Source organism: Ptychodera flava, chromosome 4, assembly GCF_041260155.1.
Source record: "Ptychodera flava strain L36383 chromosome 4, AS_Pfla_20210202, whole genome shotgun sequence".
In the NCBI taxonomy this organism is placed as follows: Eukaryota; Metazoa; Hemichordata; class Enteropneusta; family Ptychoderidae; genus Ptychodera; species Ptychodera flava.
In genome coordinates, this window is record NC_091931.1 from 4,666,498 (window position 1) to 4,686,376 (window position 19,879).

Sequence of the window (19,879 nt, forward strand, 5' to 3'; positions counted from 1 at the left end):
AGTCATCGCAAGATCACTGTTCAAAGATCCATTAGCTGTAACTTTCGTCATTTTCTCAAGTTTTGATTTTTTCTGTGTATCATCTACAGGTTCCGGTTTGAATCCCTAAACCATGGAGAAATTCCTAATATTTAGCTCATAAATATACCCTATATGAGTATAATCTGCATTGTTATCGTTAAATTTTGTATTCAGGTCCGGACTAGAATACATTTATCAACAATAACAATGGTTATTTGTTATTTCACATATACAGGCTGTGTTGGCAAGCAGGACAGCAGGCATTGGTCATGATGATCGGATTATTGTAAATTCTGTAGTAGATACATTGAAACAGAGTCGTGAAAAATTTGTCAAAAGTTACAGCTAATGTCCCAGTTGCCTGTCATTTTGTGTATTATTTTCATGTACATTTGGCTTTATGAGATGGCGAGAATAATTAGTCAGATCTTGCTTATGTAAGTAAGCTTCTGTACATTCTGACAAAAAATGTGCGAAAGTCTAGAGTTACGCTGAATGGACGTGAATAAATTGGCGTAAATTAGCAATGTCGGAGGAAAACATGGAGTTGCTCGATTATAAGACCCTCCTGATAATTACATCCATTTCATGTTTTCTTATAACCGGACAAATACGGCATTACCATGAAGGTCCACTGAAAACAATATTTTAGCTTTAAAAAGGAACAGAATGAATGTTTTGTAAAATCTAAATAGAAGTTGTCAATTTTTGGCAATAACCCGACCGCCAGCCACTAAGAGAGGAGACCAGTAAGCTTACTGTGACATGAGAAACGTATCTGTGACTTGCTTTCAAGGTAACATTATGTTGTCACACAGCTGACTCAACGCCCCTGAATTTTAGTCCCCGCGGACGAAGACTAGGGGACTTATGGATTGGGCCCGCGTCTATACGTCCACACACATATCTCAGACAAACTTGGTACAAAGATAATACACCGTTATGACATGCATATGTACGTCCGTTGTTTTGAGTGTGGCATACAAAATTAGTCCTAATTTGCATACTTAAATAGAGTTCTGTTTCCAGAGAGACTGCGCAAAATGTGATGAAACTTTGTACAGATGTTGGATACGCAAAGCTCAAATAGTGCACAAAAGTATATGGCAGTATTTTGTTCATTAATTGTTATTTTGCATCTTTAATGAATTCACGATTTACTGACTCACAGTTGATAAAACTTGATGCAGATGTTGATATATCAGAGCTGTAACAGTATACGAATACATTTAGCAGTCTTATATCAATTAATGCAATTTTGCATATTTGATGAATTTTCGTAATTAAGGTGATATGTCAATAAATACCGACTCAAATTTAATGAAACGTGGTACAAAGGTTGATATACCGGAGCAGTAATAGCATGCGAATAAATTTAGCAGTATCATGTGAAATAAATGCTAATTTGTATATTTGATGAAATTTCGCAATTAAGGTGGTACGACTTGAAACACCTTAGCAAATTTAATAAAACTTGTTACAAATATTTTCGATCTCTCAGTGTTGTAATAGCATGCAAAGACATTAGCAGTAAGCTCCCAAGTGATTGCTAATTTGCATATTTACAAAGGTTTTGTAATAAGGGTGATATGTCTAGAATTACTGCATCAACTTTGATAAAACTTAGTACAGCTGTTGAGTTCACAGTCCTAAAAAAGTTTACAAACTTTTAGCAATATCATGTAAATTAATGGGTGATAATTACAGTGATGTCCAGAAATACTACATCGAATATTATGAAATGCAGCACATATGTTGATTTCACATTGCTTAAATAGTGTACAGAGACGCTTATTTACTACTTGACATATTAAAATACAGGTTTTGTAATCAGGGTGTTAGGCTAGATTTCCTTTACGTTTTTCACCATCATGGCTAGGACCAATTCTGGACCCCAGTACAGGGAAACAATGTTTGTAATTAGCAATCTGTTTCCTGGATAACTGCGCTAAATCCGATGAAACTCGCTGCACACGTTGATCATACAAAGATTTAACAGTCAACGAGGGCATTTGTATAAATTGGTCATTATAAGTAAAGTCTCTTCTGTGATGAAAACGGGGGCATTTTCGGTTCTTATCTGGTATTCTGATTTTTTCATGTCAAAAGCCATTACTTAGACATGCCTTGACCAGTTTCTTGCAGATTAGTTAATTGTTTACATTTCGAGAGCCAGTACATTACCTAATTCTTCCTAACTTGTTACGAGGACATAATTCTATGCCAGTCACACTGTTTACTTTACATTAAACTCAATCCAATATGGCCATCAATGGCACAGACAGGTATTTGGTATCCTCACTTTTTCATGTGCATCAGAGTGATTTCAATTTAGTCACTTCAAGGGACAAACCACAAATTACAAGCAGGGACTATGTCATTGTCAATGAATTGTCAATAATGCTTCTGTTCTAATAAGCATTGAATGTAATTGTTGAAGCAAAAAAAAGAATGAATTGTTAATTTGTGTGCATGAAAATATGAAGTAGTTATTAGGCTCTAATCTTTCAGAATTTGAAGATGATAGAAAATCTGATGAAAAAAAGAACTTTTACTTGAGATAAGAGATAAGATAAGAAAATTCACTCACCATTGCGACGATTGAAAAAGCTGTGAAATGCGTGCCCCTTGAGGAAGGACAAAAACACGTACACAGCAGGTTGATGGTAATGTAAACGGGCTGCCAATGCTGCAAAGCCCTGTGGCATACAGTTTGTGTCCAACAACCCCTATACAAAACAACATAAAAGAACTCAATATTTGTAACTATCCATTTACTCTGTTACTATAAAGTAATCTATGGCTGTTTATCATGTAATGGTAAAAGAAAACAATGTACGGAGTAGCGTTGGTGTTACATTGGCATCGGTTGCATCCATCGTGCAAGACACTGACCAGCATGCGAGACATGAATATCGATTTCTTTCACTTACCATTCTGATTAAATACTCCACGCTGAACAGGAAATAATGCTTGAATTGGCTGTCCATTTGCGGTTTGTCATAACGTAAGAACGGATGCTTAAGGAGGCACAGTGCCTGTAATGAAATCATTTTTTTACTTTGCGAGTACATTAAAACAGAAACATGGCAATTAATTCAAGGAATACGGTAAGACTAATGCCACAATGTAGCCAATGTAGCAAGTGACCTAGCTCTGCTGCGACTTTGGTCAGAAAACAACCCTGAATTATGTTATTTTATTTGGTACGAACCAATTACCAGGGTACATTTAACAAATGCAGCACAACGTTCATGATGTTATGTGTAAGCAATTTCATGTGACTAAATAAACTCCAATCAGTATACAGCACAATCTATGAAACACGAAGACTACTGAAGCAGTTATTTTGGATAAACTATTTCAAAAGAAAATTCTAAATGAATAACAAGACACATACAGAGCAAGTATTAACGCTGTAAAGTGAATGGTTTTGGAAAAGGGAGTGATACAATCAAAATGTCAAAATCACTCTTTCAGTTTGAAAATTACACTTTGCAAAAATTCAGGCAAATCAGAATGAGATCAATGCTGCAAGGCTGTAGACTAACCTAACAGCTATTGGACAAGAAGGTTCGGGGACGATTTTTGTAGAAAAAAGAAAAATCCTTGACTTTAAAAACCTCTTCTGTGTAAACCTTCAAATTTAAGTTTTCTTAAGGGCGAGTCGAAGGTAAATCTGGTAAATTTACAGCTCCCAGTGTTGTTCATTGCGTGGGTTAGTATATATATATATATATATATATATATATATATATATATATATATATATATATATATATATATATATATATACAACAAATGCAGCACAATACTCATGATGTTATGTGTAAGTAATTTAATGTGACTAAATAAACTTCAATCAGTACACAGCACAATCTATGAAACACGAAGACTATAAATTATATATATATATATATATATATATATATATATATATATATATATGTATGTATGTATGCTAATTTGAATATCTTGAAATATGGTATCTCTTGGAACCTACAAATCACACTCGAATCTTTCAGACCAAGGTTATTAGAGAATGTTTTGACCAATCACAACAGGTTTGTCTTAAATATGTAAATAAGCAAAGGTTACAACACAATGAACTCTCATCAATTCGAAAGAGCTACAGGAAAATTCATTTATATTTGAAAAGAAAAATCGAAGTCGGATCATCCCGACAGACTCGTAACCCTGATTAAAAATATTTCTAATCAGCTATTTAAAAGAAAATGGGCAAGGTCGACGGACAGCAGATGTTGACGGACAATCAACCTATCTGATAGGCTCCTCATCGCTGACAGCGGAGCAAAATTATGAAAATGACAAAAACTGAATGATTCATAGTGAAACTCAATAGTCAATTTTTAACTGTCATAATGCAAAGTTCAAAACGTTTTTAAAGGTTAGTGTCAAAATACTATTGCAATGTCTGCATTCAAAGATATTATAAAGTTTGAACAAAAATCAACATCGTATTTATCAATTTATTATTAATAAAGTCTAACCTTGTGCTCAGCATCACTTCCAAGGTCAGATTGCGACGTTAACAGCAGTAGACGAAGTACCAATGAAAGAGAGATGGGAAAGTTACCCTTCAGATGAGGAACGCTTGACATGATCAATCTCTGTATTTTAGGACGTGGGATACCAAAGAAAAGCACATTGCCAACGAGATCAAAGCCACGACGACCAGCACGCCCAGACATCTAACAGATAGAGTAATATTAGAGTTAATATGGTTAAAGTGTGTCGGAAATTACAATGGTGCCCACGACATAAATCAGAACAACACACATGTAAAGGATTGGCTGAATGACGATAAATCAGAATGCAAATATCGATTTCCTTGTCCACTGTCTTCTGTAGCATAAAGTGATAATTTCCATGTACAATCTTTTCAAGAATTGTCATGTTCAAAAGAATTACGGATTCAGTGACGGGAAATAAACACCTACTTGTCTGTATTGAGTGGCGTCAAGGTAAACCGAATCACCTGCAAAGATGACAGTTTTACACGGCATGTGGATACCCAGTGCCAGTGTTCCTGTTGCCACGACAACCTGTAGATAGAACGAAGACGATTTGTAGTGTATAGATATAGAATAACATGCGTAATAAGTATAAGTATAGGATATAAATATATCGTTATTTCTAATGGAAAGTATTGTTGAAAATGGTTTACCTTGAGGTATCGCGTTCTGAACAAATTCTCAACAGCCATTCTCCACTTGTTCCCCAAACCAGCATGGTGGTAAGCAATGCCACGCTTGAATGATCTCTTCAGAAGATGGTCTTTGGTATATCGTAGTTGGTGTAAAATTGTCTCTAAATCCTTTTCAGAGACATGGAAAGAATACATGGCACAGAATTATGCAAAGGTATAAGAAACAAAGCATACTGAATTCATCTCGACAAAATACTTTCAGTCATTCAAACTTGCTGACATTTTCTAAAAAATCTCATTTCATCAAGGAAGGTATTAAAGCCCCGGTGGCAACATCTTACGTATGTTTTGGTAAAATCACATGACATTATTTTATTTTCCTCTCATCTTCCCTAAGTCACACTTCTTTAGCACCATATGAAGAGTATGTCGTTGATGGTATGTCCACCGTGTACCGACCTACCAAAGTAGTAAACACCACTCAATTCAAACTGCCATTTGAATAGCACTTGAAAATGAACTGTATTCCCTATCACTGCAAACCAGAAGCAACAGGTTTTATTACAACAAGCTTCCCGAAATAAGGACTTTACTGCAATTATTTTGGTGAATATCAAATGTCAGTGTATCGTATTAGTTATCCTAGCGTGAATATTATGTCTAAATGTTGACATGAAACATTACATTTGCAGCCATATTTTGGGTATGTAATGGTACCATATGAGCATTCAACTTCCTGGGGAGATTTCTTGTACAGGGCAGTTATAACAATCAGATATGCATCTCTCAGGGAATACTATACCAAAACATGTCATACGTTTGCTGAAACTGAAACAATGAAAAAAATGCGAAAAAATCAGCTGCCGGGGCTTTCATATACTCTATGTATTTATGTAAGTTTGAGAATAATGACTCATTGCCCATTCATATAGTGTTTATACCAACACGTCAACTCCAGCTGTTGACCAGTTAAAAAGCAATAAACAGATTTAAAGACGCAATAAAGTCGCAGACTTAAAAAATAGCATATAATTTCACAAAACTGTTATGCCTAATTTGAAAAAAAATTTTTGGTTCGGATTTTTCTACAGAATGTATCGTTGCAATTACCTTCTGATTGTGATGGCCTATCGATGCAAATGAACACTTCCTTTGAATCTCCTCTTCGTACTTTTCAAGGTCATGGCTGATTGGTGAGGTATCATCCCAGCGTCCTTCAGATTCATCTTCCCGTCTACATTAACAGAATTGATCTTAAATCACCTTAAATCACCCATATGCATTGTGTGAACTGATCATTCACTTCGATGCTTTGATGGAATTTCATGCTTCAAATGTTGATTACATACGTCCTGTTCAGAATGTGAACATCCATTCCATCTTTATCGATATTGAATTGACCAGTTGCTATTCACTGGTACTTGCCGCTAATAAAGTAAAGCTGGTGTGTTCGAAAGTAAACGGCACCTATTATTCATGATCACCATCTTGGTAGAACTACATTTGTTAGCTCTATTCTGTAGTACCTCCAAAACGTGCACGAAAAAAGCATCAAAACAGTGTATGATTCTAAATGAATCGCTCCTCCTTCGAAGAAAACTTTGATGATGAGCCGTCTGTAAGGACAATCGATATACACTGCTGTCGTGCAGATGGATATCAATACATGCATGCACCTATCGTGAATCAGTCAATGCATCTGAATTGTAATGTAGGATTTACTGACTCTTTTAATGAATGAAACACAATTACTCGTACAGAGCAAGGCAACTTACTCTTTCTTATCTCTTTCTCGTTTCAACACTTTGGTATGTTTAGCCAAACCTTTCTTAGCTTTTTTCCCAGCATCCGATTTGTAAAACTCTTCCTTCAGAATCATTTCCCGCTCTTCAAGTATATGTGTAACATTGTGACACAAAGTTTCGCAAAACTTGCGATCAAAACTACAATAACAACATGAGAAAAAAAAGGTTTTAAGTAAATATCAAATGTAACGCAAGAGCTAGCAGGAGACATGTTGAAAAATATATGTCAAAGTAGTGTCACTATGCTATATTTAAAGACATGTCAAGATTATAGTACTTTCTTTCTCTCTTTACAGAGGAACTTTTGACAAGATGCTGACTAAGTCGGTTTTCTGTGAACAATTTGTTTATTTGTACAATCTAAAGGTCATTTGTAAGGTCAAGGAATGTTGAATCTAATTTGAAAGCGAACAGCAATGCATCATTCTTAATTAGATCCCTGTATCTTCTAGTTTTGAAATTAAATAAATTAAAACTTTTTTCTCTTCAATCAGATTTCTTGTCTGCTCATTGCTACTAATAACCCTTACAATTACGTAAAAATGACTTTATGCTTACTTCTGCGTTGTCAACCAATTTAAGTAAACTAACCTGAACACAAGAGCTGGCAATTTGTTCTGGGCATCCAATTGCTCAATTAATTGGATAAAATTGCAAGCAATCATCCGACGATATTCAGATGTATGGTTTGACCATTCACTTTCACATCTCTTTATTTCCTGCACTGGTTTTGTCTGTAATCTACTGATTACTCCCGCGACCTGAAAGATAATTGATGCCATGTCACATCAAACATATGTCTATGTCCTCTCAATCGCCAGTTGGCCAGAGGTTTACATTCACAGTTTTATCTTTTCATACATTTTCAATGATGTATCAATTCTCTAAAGAGTTTTTTTATTAGAAAACAATAAAAATGACAAAAATAGGTACTTTGACCAGCAACTTGATATTTCTACTAAACTTGATATTTCTACTAAACAGCTGCACGAAAATATGACCAGATGCTCGGGAATTGATTAAAGAAATCATCCTTGAAATTTGTCGTCTTTTACATATGTGTCTTCTTGAATCATTAGGACTGGTAAACACACTTTTCAGATGTTGAAGTGCAGGGAAATGTAAATGCTCCCTAAGTCCTTTTTTGTAATTGAAACTTAACTACCTTTGTTATTGCTTTCGCGAAGAATTCTTTATGGCTGATTACAGAGTGAAAAAAATGTCGGAAAACGGTGCTAACCGTTTACTATAAAAAGAACTGTTTAATATAAAAAACATTAATTGATCATCAAAGAATTATAGTAAAGATACATGTAAATTTGATGCGAAAAAAGTGACTTGAATAGCACACTTACTACTACTACTACTACTACTACTACTACTACTACTACTACTACTACTACTGCTACTGCTGCTGCTGCTACTGCTGCTGCTGCTGCTGCGGCGGCGGCGGCGGCTGCTGCTGCCATGTCAACCAAAGTTAACAGGATGTTCCCTTGACTTTGGAACAGTATGTGTTATCGATGGTTGCCTTAGACGACTGTTTTGCATGACACATTTTCGTATGTCTTGGTTTACCATTCCTTTTTCCGCACCTTCTAGCCCTTTATTCAAGTTTTGTATTCTCCTGTTGGAATTATTTTCAATCCACTTACACGTGACTTTTCTTTCTTTATCAAGTCCACTACTACATACGATGAATGAGAGTACTATCTTCCAAAGCGCATGGCAAATTTCAATAAGTTGATCTAAGTGTGCTATCAAAACCACAACTATCAAAGAGTTTTGTTTACTGTCTTACCTTTTCCTTTCCTTTTTTATTCCCACGCCATTCTAGTAATTCTTTCTTAACATCCCGCTCATAGGCTTTAGCCAATTGTCTTGTGATTATTGAACGCTCGCCTTTGAAATATGTTCCAGGCTCCAGCTCCTTCAGCTGTGTCAAATAATTCGATACCATCAAATCATAGGGCTTAAACAGAATGAAAAATTGAGCAAGATCTTCGAGTTGACACTGATGGCAGGCATAATTGATGGGTGGTCACATTTTGATTATCTATTATTATCTATCCCTGCAACACAAATCGATAAGTTATTTTGTCTGAAATGTTCTCGGAGACAATTTTATTGTTTTCGACATCAATCGGTATCGCTTATTTGAGACTCAGGGTACATCTGTCTTGATAATGCAGTGGAAATTGCTGTAAATACATTGCTGTACTTCATGTAACCGACATCAACCTTTTATTTCACTTTTCAGTATGCCAAGATACCCGTGCCGTACAAAAGATGATCTTGTCAAAACGTATTTCTGATTAAACTATACGACTAGGGAAATAGTCTAAATGAAAAAAGACCATAAATAGTGAAAGAGATCATACTTACTTTATCTGGTAGTTTCGTTTCTAACTCGGAACATATTGCCACCATGATATCATACAACTGTAGCGTTTCTCGCGGTGAAAATGACATATCATCGGGAAACCCACTATTGCAAAACTGAAATTAAAAGAAGTCCATGGTTTGATCTTCATAGCAGCTTAACGCAATATTGATAGTGACAATAGAAAAATGTGTGTATGTAGTCGTGGTCTATCAGTCAAATCCCGTTAGGCTAGGTATGGATGCAGCACGGAATTATATCTTAATACGCTTACGATCTAATGTTCAAACATAAACCTTCAACATGGTATGGTTTACCTGAGGGGCTCTTGGTAATTGAAACAAACAAAAATCATTGCGTTTTGGGGGTTTTAACTTTATTTCGATTATGGAGCAAACATTTACTCTAGCTATATGCGTCGGTTACGCCATGGATAACCTGCAGTGAACGACACTCAATCACTCTTCAGAATTTATTTTGAAATCTTTGTGTTCAAAGAATCGTCGGCAGTTTAAAGTTCCTAAAATCTATTTTACAGTTCATTGCGTTTGGGAGAGATTCACATCAAAATTTCATCGCATTTTACACTTCTAAGCTTCATTTCGGCATGAGGCTTCAAGGTATGTGAACTCTGCACGGTTCAGAGCTACATCAAGCCTGTGTCCAGAGAAGGACTCACTTCCGCACCCATCAGTGTTTGTCTGTACTCAACTCCGAGGCCCTGGAGACTGGAGACAGGAGTTTTGTACCGTCCCAGGTAAGTTAAGTACTGTAATTTTCGAAATCATTCTCACCTGCTTGAATGACAGTACAGCTGCAGGATGTAACGGCTGGAACTCTTTGGTGTTGGTTTTAGCGCTTGAAGACAATGGTTCAGCCAATCCATGGGGGGTTGATGGAACATCCGGTAAGTATACGTATTTCTCCAAATCGGAATAGCGTTCATGGTAGGTAACTTAATCAAAGAAAACAGCGTACGCTTATACTTATAATCTTAAGACACCAGGTAGAACAAGCCAAAGACTTCTGTGTTGGAATGATTTATATCACCATTACTTTCACCTCACCCTGGGCATCTTAAGTGGCCGTTGTACAGCGTTAACGTAGCTTTCGTCGTGTTTCCAAATATGCCATTTGTGTCATTTTAGTCACATTTTGCATGTATGGTTGCATATTTCCCTAAGTGATTTGAATGTTATCTAATCAATTATTATTCATGAGCTCTATTTGTCGACTTTCGTCCCAGTCTAACATTCTGTTACTGTGTTCCAGGCAAACCAATATAGAGAAATAAGTTAAAATACTGTTTTCTGCTACGGTATATGGGTGTGAAAACAAGCTACAACAGATGAAACGTCATTTTGATGGTTCAACAAGGCGATTTTCTCATGACCGTGTATTTAATATGATTTATTTTCATAGTGTAAAGATTTCTTTGGTGAGGAGACAAACTTAAGTTTTTTTTGCCAAAATATTTCACCTTGTACAATAAAGCCACTACATACTTCAGTGCTCTTATAATGTGCGATGAAAATAACAAATAAACAAAATATGAACCAATGATGGCGGCGTTGCAGTTCTTAGATAGCTTTGTATGTCTTGAAAAGGAGACGGAACGCTCCATGTTAATGCGACACCTTTACGGGTCTCCAATTGAGACTTTGTCATCAGACAAAGGTAAATGCATTATTGATTGACAGACGGAAATAAAACCGCAGATAAATAAGCCATTCAAGTACCTACCTAGATTTACTTTGTAGGAGTTGAGATGTGCGTGATTTTTTGACCCGCACGGTTGTCTTGCCTTTTCCTTTTTATATTGTTGTGACTCTTGCAACCATCTTGAAAACGAACAAAACATTTGACAGTTGAAATAACTAAGTTAAAAATATTCCAAATATAGCAATTCAATATTGCGATGAAACATGACAAAGATTGTTCGTCGTATTGAAGATAAATAAACTTTAACTAAAATTCGATGAAAAGCGAAAACTTTCTAATAGTAAGGAAGCGTTGAAGGCAAACGAAATCAAAACAGTACGTGTCCTAAACCATAGTCTGAGTATTGCTTTTAGGTAGCGTGCGCATCGATATTGGCAGAGTATAACTTTCCCTCAAACTTTCCTCAACCAAACTTTGAGGCATTCAGGGGTCAAAAAATTGAATTTTTACAGTCACAAGACTAAGATGGTAAAACGTTTACTGACTTTGAGAGCTTTGAAATGAGCCCCACATGTGGTAGATCAGAAAAGAAATGTTAAACTTTTGGGACCGAATACCTTACCCCCGGGCGCATCTGAAGAATTGTGTTACAAACACATGAAATGCCCACCTTAAAATCATGATAAAGTAAACAGCAGATCGTAAAACATAACCTAATTTATTCAAGGGCGAAAAATTGTATACCTCTTTACGTACAAATCCATAGTTAATCTCTGTTTGTTTTCAAAGGAGGGAAATTTCAGTCAATTCGCCACCGAATGTACGGTTCTTAATATTTTTATAGGCACGTGATGTGTTAAAACTTGTGATCTTTATCTAATCTCAGACGGACATAACACATGCCGACAATAACGGTGATGGTCGATAGATGACACCTGAACTGAATCAAATCGTGCTGCCAGAAAAATAATGCTTGTGATTGTTGTGTTAGGGAGTACAGAGTAGAGAATACATTTGATTTTACTGTTTAGTATGCACAGCCATACCTCTGTAAGTCTTCTGGATTTCTTACAGTAGCAGATAACGCTAGAAATGGACATTGAATCATAACCAATAGATGTTCCCAGACTTCAGATCCGATCTCACCACCAAGGCAATGTACCTGGAGGTTATGTCAGACAACATTGATGACTCTTTCCACAGAACAGTTTCTAGAAGTTATGTAATAATGCTTCCATTATGTGCAAATTTTTAATAAATCGCTACGAAGTACAATCGATATTGTATGTTGATCTATGCAAGCACTCACGTGTGAGTGTCTGCATAGATCAACAAAAACTGGACTGCAATGATTTGGCATCTAATCATATATCTATCGTAACAGCGTTTAAAAATAAATTATGGTCAAATCAATATCAAGTAAATAAACACTTTACCTCGTCAAATATAACATACTTGACTTTTGCTACCCAGTCTTGGTACTTATGAGAAAGCAGCAAAATTTCAAAAGTTTGTGGTACGGTAACTAGGATCTGTAAAAAATGGAAAAATAACAGATTATTCATGATCTAAACTAAAAGTTCTGTAGAGTCTAGAGTAACACTGCAGCGGTATGCTATCTAGTCCTCTCTGACTGGCAAAGACGCAAAGATTCGTCGCTGGAAGACACTCCCTGGTAAAATAGGCGGGTGTCATACACAGCATATGTGAAAAACGTGTCTAAGGTTGTGTTCACAAATAATAGTGAGGGGGACAGGAGGAATCGCGGTTGCAATCTCATTTTTTTCAGACCCCCCTTCAGTACCCTCAAAAAATTTTCAAATCCCCCATCTATATGATCCAAATTTTTCAAGCCCCCTAATATCATATTGCCGCATATTTCTAAGTTATGTACGAATCAAATTTTCTGACAAAAATGGCAAAAATGCCCAAAAAAAACTAAAATTGCAGATTTCATCATAATTTCAACATATCATATTAAAAAACCCCTTGGAATCTGTATACCAAATATCAAAGCTATCAGGCATGCTGTTTTTGAGAAACACTATGATATCTGAAATTTCAAAGCAATCGGATTTGCGGATTTAGAGGAGAAGGCCATTGTTGACGGACGACGACGACGACGGAAAATCAACCTATTTGATAAGCTTCGCATCGCTGACAGCGGAGCTAAAAAAGTGCAATGTTCCCGATCACCCTATGGCACACATTCTAAAAGTGATAAATTCATACCTGACAGCTCAGTGCGTCCTTTCTGAAGTCTCTTGTAAAGACTCCACAGAGAGCTTTACCACTAGGTAAATCCTTTTTGAAACGGGCGGTGACTTCAGCTGCAACCTGGTTGACGAGCGCCTAAAATCAAATACACTCCTTATTACTTCACTGGTCCTAAATTTTGTTTAAATATCTAAGGGACAGCTTTGACAGATAAAGTACAAAAGAAATTCTACAAGTATAAAACAAAAATCTAGAAAGTTTATGCAGAGCCAAAATCAAAGTTAAACTATTGTTTTGCTATTTGTCTTTGATGTTTGAAGACTAAACCACACCATACTCTGGTAAATAGATAGGTTTCAATTTTCTTTTGAAAATTTCCAAGTTAATCTTCTGGTAGTGAATTCAAAGAGTAAAGGTAGCATATGAAAAGTAGCGGTACCATGAGTGTTGTGTTTGAAAGAAGTAGATGTTAAAAAGAAGCAGGTGTTTGCCTCGCAACTCAACAACACATTTTTGAAGTCACTTCTTAAGCAAAATGGCAACCACCATGGCAACTGGATAAGAACTAGAGTCATTGTGTCCATTTTCTTACGTGTATCATGAATTCTTGCTGCAGTATTCTGAGCCAGTTCTAATAGAAATAGGGCGTTTCCCGACAGTCAATAGAGTCGTAAGTTTGAATCGGTGAATTACAATAGTCAAGTTTTCCCTCCTTTAATACTGCATGTATAAAAAGAGCATATCGTCGCATTGATCCGGCAGCGATTGCTTGATATTAATTTACAAATGTAATTGACATGTTCCTTGTACTATTGAATATTATTGAATAAAACAGCAGTATTGTGTGTAAGATGAGAGAGGTGTGATATGTTGAAACAAATCTGACGCTTTATATAGGAATAGGTGAGCGATTGATAATCGAGCGAATTAGCACAATATGCAAGCGTTGTTCAGCCGGAGTTTTTAATAGTTGTCAATACATCTTTTTTAAAAACTATTGGCCTCAATTGAAAACAGGGCAGCAGGAGAGTCACAATGAGAGATTGAAAAGTATTAAAGCCTGGTTGTTGGTTTTACGAACATACCTAAAGGGAACAGGTCGTAGGAACTGCGCCAGTGTTAGTTTCGTGTTAACAGGCAATGTATTTCATGCACGATATCTAGATGCATCAAACTTTAATTTTACGATGTTGATTATGCAAAACATATTTTAACTTTCATCAATCGCTAACATACATTGGATACAGTGTTTAAATTGGTCGTAGTGGTCCTATACGGTATTTGAGCGCAAATTCAATGACCATTCCCTACCTTTCAATATTGGAACTTGTTATTCATAATAGTGACATGATTACATGGTGGCAGACAAACTCGCTCCATTTCATGGAAAACCGAAATGACAAGAGAAACATAGTAAGAGCTTAAAGAGCGGTGACATAACCTGTCTACTTACTTTGGTTGGAGCGACATAAACTACAACACCATCATTATCTTCCTTTAGTATTTTTCTCATGCAGTAAAACGATGCAAATGTTTTACCAGATGATGTTGGTGCAACGATTAGAGCAGACTCATTTTTGTCCACTGCATCCAGTAGTTTTCTCTGCAAGTTAGGACAAAGTTTTTTTTAAAACATTATGAGTACTCTGTTTCAAATAAATGAACCGCTTGTTTCACGGAACATCGTTCACTCACTAGAAATAACAAGAACTTCGCTTTCTATAATGTAGGCCTAAATACACTGCTGAAAGTCGGAAAGCAAAGCGATCATGACATTAAATGAACGATATGACGGATATTCGGAGATACTCAGACAATGGTTGCAAATCCCTTAACAAAGTTCTCCGTTGAACAGCATCAACAATGAAGAGTATGGACACGACTATAAATACGAAATCGTTAAATTGTGTAGACAATAAATGCAACGACGATGAATTAGACTCACCTGCCATGTATCTGGTATAAAACTTGTAACTCTTGGGTCAGGATCGTGTCTTACGTCTCTCATCAACAAATGACCCATGTAATGTAATTGAAAGCGAGCACTACTGGTCTTTATTCGAAACTTTTGTTCTGTTTCACTGCTCAGAAGTTTTCTTGATCCCTTGGAAAGATACAGAGAGATTGAACGATAATGTGGATGCCAGACATCGAAGTGATAATATATGACATTGAATATTAGAGTCACTATGTTCTTTAAGGATACACAATGTCTGAATCATGTCCTAGCTGACCATGGATCGATTGTAGCAGTTAGTTGACATCTCGAAAGAGCGTTATTTGGTAAGAACAATCTCTGAGAAGTCATTCATTTCCGTTTGCAATTTTGCATACAAAATCTCCACTAAACTTCATACAGAATCTCCACCAAACTTTGTGATTAGCGACGTTTTAGGGGGTATGGTTTTACATTATTTTCATTATGTAGTAGTTTAACAAACCTTGATCGATTCCTGTCTGTCTTCTTCGTCAGTGTAATTGAGAATATATTTGGCCATATCTGTGAATCCTAGATTGTGTACATATTTTGCTAGCTCAAGTTTATGTTTATCTGTAAGCTGGGATTGGCTCTCGGGCTTGTACGTATGGAGAATCTCTTGAATAATTGTGAACATTTTCACAGGATACAGAAGAGCGCCCTCGATGTCCATTGTATGCGTGGCGATAACAGTTTCTTCGTAGTACTCTGATACAGACGTAGAGAACACAATGATCACAGATAGCGCTCTACACTAACATCTTCCAAAAATTAAAGTACGCAACGTACTTTGACAATAATGCTCTAACAACATTTAGTAGTAACAACAAACTATACAATTTAATTACACTGTGTATGCAAATTACAAACAGAATAAGAAGTCCATGCATTACATGAGAGTGGTAAAATTGAACTTTGAATAGGTCATCTCAGTCTTTGTGACTTTTATCTACATTTCCACCGTCAATTAATTAACGCAAACAGTAAATCGTGGCGTATATACATCCAAACGACTTATATCAATTTCTTATAGACTGTGGTTGAAAACATAGGAATGATTGATGGCAAAGTCACGACACTGACGTTACATCATTCTGATACAAAAGTAGAATTATTACCTACCTTTCTTTGCAGTTATCCTCTTCTGTTTCCACATTTGCCAACAATATTCTATCAAAGCCAGCTTGGCCTTAAGGACAACGGCATCGCTCTTGCAATCTGATATAAACTTTTCTGTTTCACTTATCGGTAATATGTAATTTCCGTTCTTGACGTCATTCATGAAAGACGATTGGAGATGATTCCACTGTCGCCCTGCTCTTATTCTATTGTCCTCTGAAATTATTCGAATAAAAAGATACCTTCTGATTATTATTTGATCTTTCATATATATATATATATATATATATATATATATATATATATATATATATATATATATATATATATATATATATATATATATATATATATATTAAAACCTGTCTAAACCGAACATCAAAGGGACTGAGGAAACTGTTCAGTTTACAGAGGTGTTTGGTTTATAGAGGTTCTATAAACATGGCATATATATATAATATAATATATATAATATATATATAATATATATATATATAATATATATATATGTATATATATAAACATGGCAGTATAGATAGATAGATAGATAGATAGATAGATAGATAGATAGATAGATATAACCTCCATGGAATGTTTGTTTATCTATGGTGATACTGATGTTGCATCTTGAATATGTTGTGTATGTTGTTAAGTAAATATTTCAATTCCTACTCAATTTATTGATTTCTGATATATTCGTTATATATATATATATATATATATATATATATATATATATATATATATGTATATATGTATATATATATATAAATTTCCCTGTATAATTTTAGTAATATAAGTCGATATCTTTATGCCTGCAAAAAAGGGTCGTAATTTGACAGACACTGATACATTTCCTCCATAGCATAATACCACTACACACAACAATAAAGGCAGGTACCTTGTGGTCAATTAAAAGACTGGACAAACTGGATTTTGACGAGAAATGACAACACGCGGTTCGAGTTCCTATAGAGTGGTTGAATTTGAAGGTAATGTACGTATTGGCTATTTGACACTGCAAAATGTGATGTGTAACATTGCAGGATCATATTTTTCCTAATCCTAAAGACTGTGACTGAATTAGCCTAAGGCTACGTGAAATAGACTCTTTTGGGGACGACAGCCAATCAACCTAAAAAAATTCATAAAACAATGACCAGAACTGTCTGTAACTTGAAAGTTCAACGTTAGTTCAGCTCATGAGGATTCAGCTTATACACACTCTGGTTCATTTTACATGAAATGTGTCAGGCCGTGTTGTTCTGTATAGTTGTAAGTTCAAAGTCATGGCATTTAGTCTGCTTTGTGGACGTAAATACCAACATAGAATGCAGTTTTTTGTAATGTTTTAGGAAAATATTTCAAAAGTTTCTCAAAGTGATAATTTGAAATTAAACAACAGTTGCACATATCATATAAAAAACGTTTTCCCCGTTGATGGTTGTGCCATTTCATGACAAGATATTATTTACACTATCAAGGTCACGGCAAATGCCAATATCACGATGTATTACGAAGGCCTGAAACAAAAAAAAACGTGTTCCAGAAAAGTGATCCTAAACATATACGAGAACGATACAATACGATAACTATGAAGATGGCACGGAAATCTTTGCAACAAAAATTGGTCATTCAGAGTGTCACTGTCTATTCAATTGCCGCTTGTTGAATAACTACCAAGAGATAAGTTATACATAAACACTTATGTTTTGACTGTATTTTCCCCTTACTTTGACCATAAATGGGCAAAAATTTCGAAACTTCAATACTGTACCTTCGTCCTTCTTCCGGTTTTCTTCAATTATTGCTTTTGCTTTACTGCTCTAAATTTAAAAAATTGACAGAAAGTCATATCAATGATGGATAAATGCCATGAAATGATAGATATAAGGGGAAAGTAAAACACTCCTGATTGCTTTATTTGAGAAGCATTGTCCTTGCATAGTTGATTGCCATCATTCTGAGTGCAAGGCGTCAATTAACCTTCTTAGCATGAAGACCCCCACGAACGTTTACCCCCCACAGGTATCGATATTTAGAGATGTAGTCCAAGCTTCACAGTTCAGATGGAAGATAATTTAATGGGAAATTGGTATTCTGCAAAGGAGCTGGTCTGAACAATAATCTTACTGCTAGTTCGGAATATACAGTATACGGAGTTTGTGTTTCGGAAAGGAATAGTCTTATAAGGACTTTAATGTCTTTTCAAAAATTGTCATTTCGATGGATGTACATGGAATATACACAACATATTCTCTTGTGATGTAATCCGACTAATATTACGGTAAACAAGTTGTCATTTACATTTGACCTTACCTGTGATCTTTTCTGTGTCGACTTGGCTTTTCCTTGTTTCCTGTCGACAAGAATGGTTTCTTGTTTGACGCCAAACATTTTCCCTTGAAGAGATTGGCCGAAACGTTTCATATATCTGGCCATTTTTTGCTTGTTTTTTAATTGCCATTTCCTTTCTCTTTCATCTTCAGGAAGTCTTGTAACTGAATGACATGGAAAGATTAGATATCCTGATATCAGTATTTTGCTCTAAATTTTACTTCTTATTGTTAGGCCCCCTACGTCTTCATCTATTGCAAAATCCGAGGTGCAAAGTTCTATGCAAATGAGAACAAGTGTAGCGAAGTGTAGCGAAGCTAAAATAACACTACACTTGAAAGCTTAATGTGTTAGGAGTGTTGGTTTATATTGTATAAAGCATTCTGTGAAATGTGTACATTCAGTTTATTTGATGTATTGTCAAAATAAAGCTAAGAATCGCGTACTTGATTGCTTGTCATGGAAGAATATGCCTGTGTAAAGTTCTCGTAAAGCTGAAATATTAAATCAGTGTCATGTACATCATACTTAACTGGCCCTTTGTTTGCAGTAAATGTGGTATGACACTTGAAATATCATGATAGCTTGATGTGACAACATGTGCGTAAAATTTTATACTCACTGAGAACATATTTTGTTTTTGAATCCGTCAACAATTTGATTGAAAAGCGTTTTCTTGTGAAAATGCCCGTGTGATTTGGAGTGTTTTTATTATTGTGTACTAGAAACTGCTATAGAAGCCATTTGAATTTGTTCGCTCTCAACTAACATGCTAACTTTAACAAGTTGCTTTAACATGGCGGATAGTAAACCTGTTATGAGGATTTGAAATTCCATATCATTAGGCCTGACACTAATAATCCAAATACCTACTAGCATGATGAATAGTTCCCAAAGCAAAATTAAATAGCACATTTTGCACATTTTTTATTTGTAATTATGTCATCTAATATATTACCCGGCTGATATCAAGATGTGCAATACCGTTGATTGTTTTAAGAAAAGTCTAAAATCGCATCTTTTCCGCAAAGCTTTTAATCATTTGACTTTTAAAGATTTTTAAAATTTTCCTATTCCTGTTTTAAGTGTCAAGAGTTTGTTTGTTCTTTTACATTAGTGAACCGTTTAGAGTATTTATGGATTTACGGTGTAGCAAAATAAATATTATTATTATTATTATTATTATT

At 35.4% G+C, this 19,879-nt stretch overlaps 1 protein-coding gene across 2 annotated transcripts in view; it reads right to left on the bottom strand.

Moving 5' to 3' along the window:
- The window catches only part of LOC139130731 (probable ATP-dependent RNA helicase DDX60), a 65,602-nt gene that overhangs the window by 8,288 nt on the left and 37,435 nt on the right, over positions 1-19,879 (bottom strand). For both annotated transcript variants that reach the window (XM_070696512.1, XM_070696513.1), the window contains exons 12-32: positions 18,675-18,856; positions 18,133-18,181; positions 16,359-16,571; positions 15,700-15,944; positions 15,204-15,362; positions 14,712-14,861; positions 13,274-13,393; positions 12,478-12,573; positions 12,088-12,203; positions 11,123-11,220; positions 10,174-10,334; positions 9,382-9,495; positions 8,798-8,932; positions 7,588-7,757; positions 6,967-7,134; positions 6,302-6,425; positions 5,210-5,359; positions 4,983-5,087; positions 4,533-4,733; positions 2,955-3,059; positions 2,612-2,750 (exon numbers count right to left, since the gene is read on the bottom strand). In XM_070696512.1, the coding sequence (XP_070552613.1) occupies positions 2,612-2,750; positions 2,955-3,059; positions 4,533-4,733; positions 4,983-5,087; positions 5,210-5,359; positions 6,302-6,425; positions 6,967-7,134; positions 7,588-7,757; positions 8,798-8,932; positions 9,382-9,495; positions 10,174-10,334; positions 11,123-11,220; positions 12,088-12,203; positions 12,478-12,573; positions 13,274-13,393; positions 14,712-14,861; positions 15,204-15,362; positions 15,700-15,944; positions 16,359-16,571; positions 18,133-18,181; positions 18,675-18,856 (3,000 nt within the window). The remainder of the gene's footprint in view (positions 1-2,611; positions 2,751-2,954; positions 3,060-4,532; positions 4,734-4,982; positions 5,088-5,209; positions 5,360-6,301; positions 6,426-6,966; positions 7,135-7,587; positions 7,758-8,797; positions 8,933-9,381; positions 9,496-10,173; positions 10,335-11,122; positions 11,221-12,087; positions 12,204-12,477; positions 12,574-13,273; positions 13,394-14,711; positions 14,862-15,203; positions 15,363-15,699; positions 15,945-16,358; positions 16,572-18,132; positions 18,182-18,674; positions 18,857-19,879) is intronic.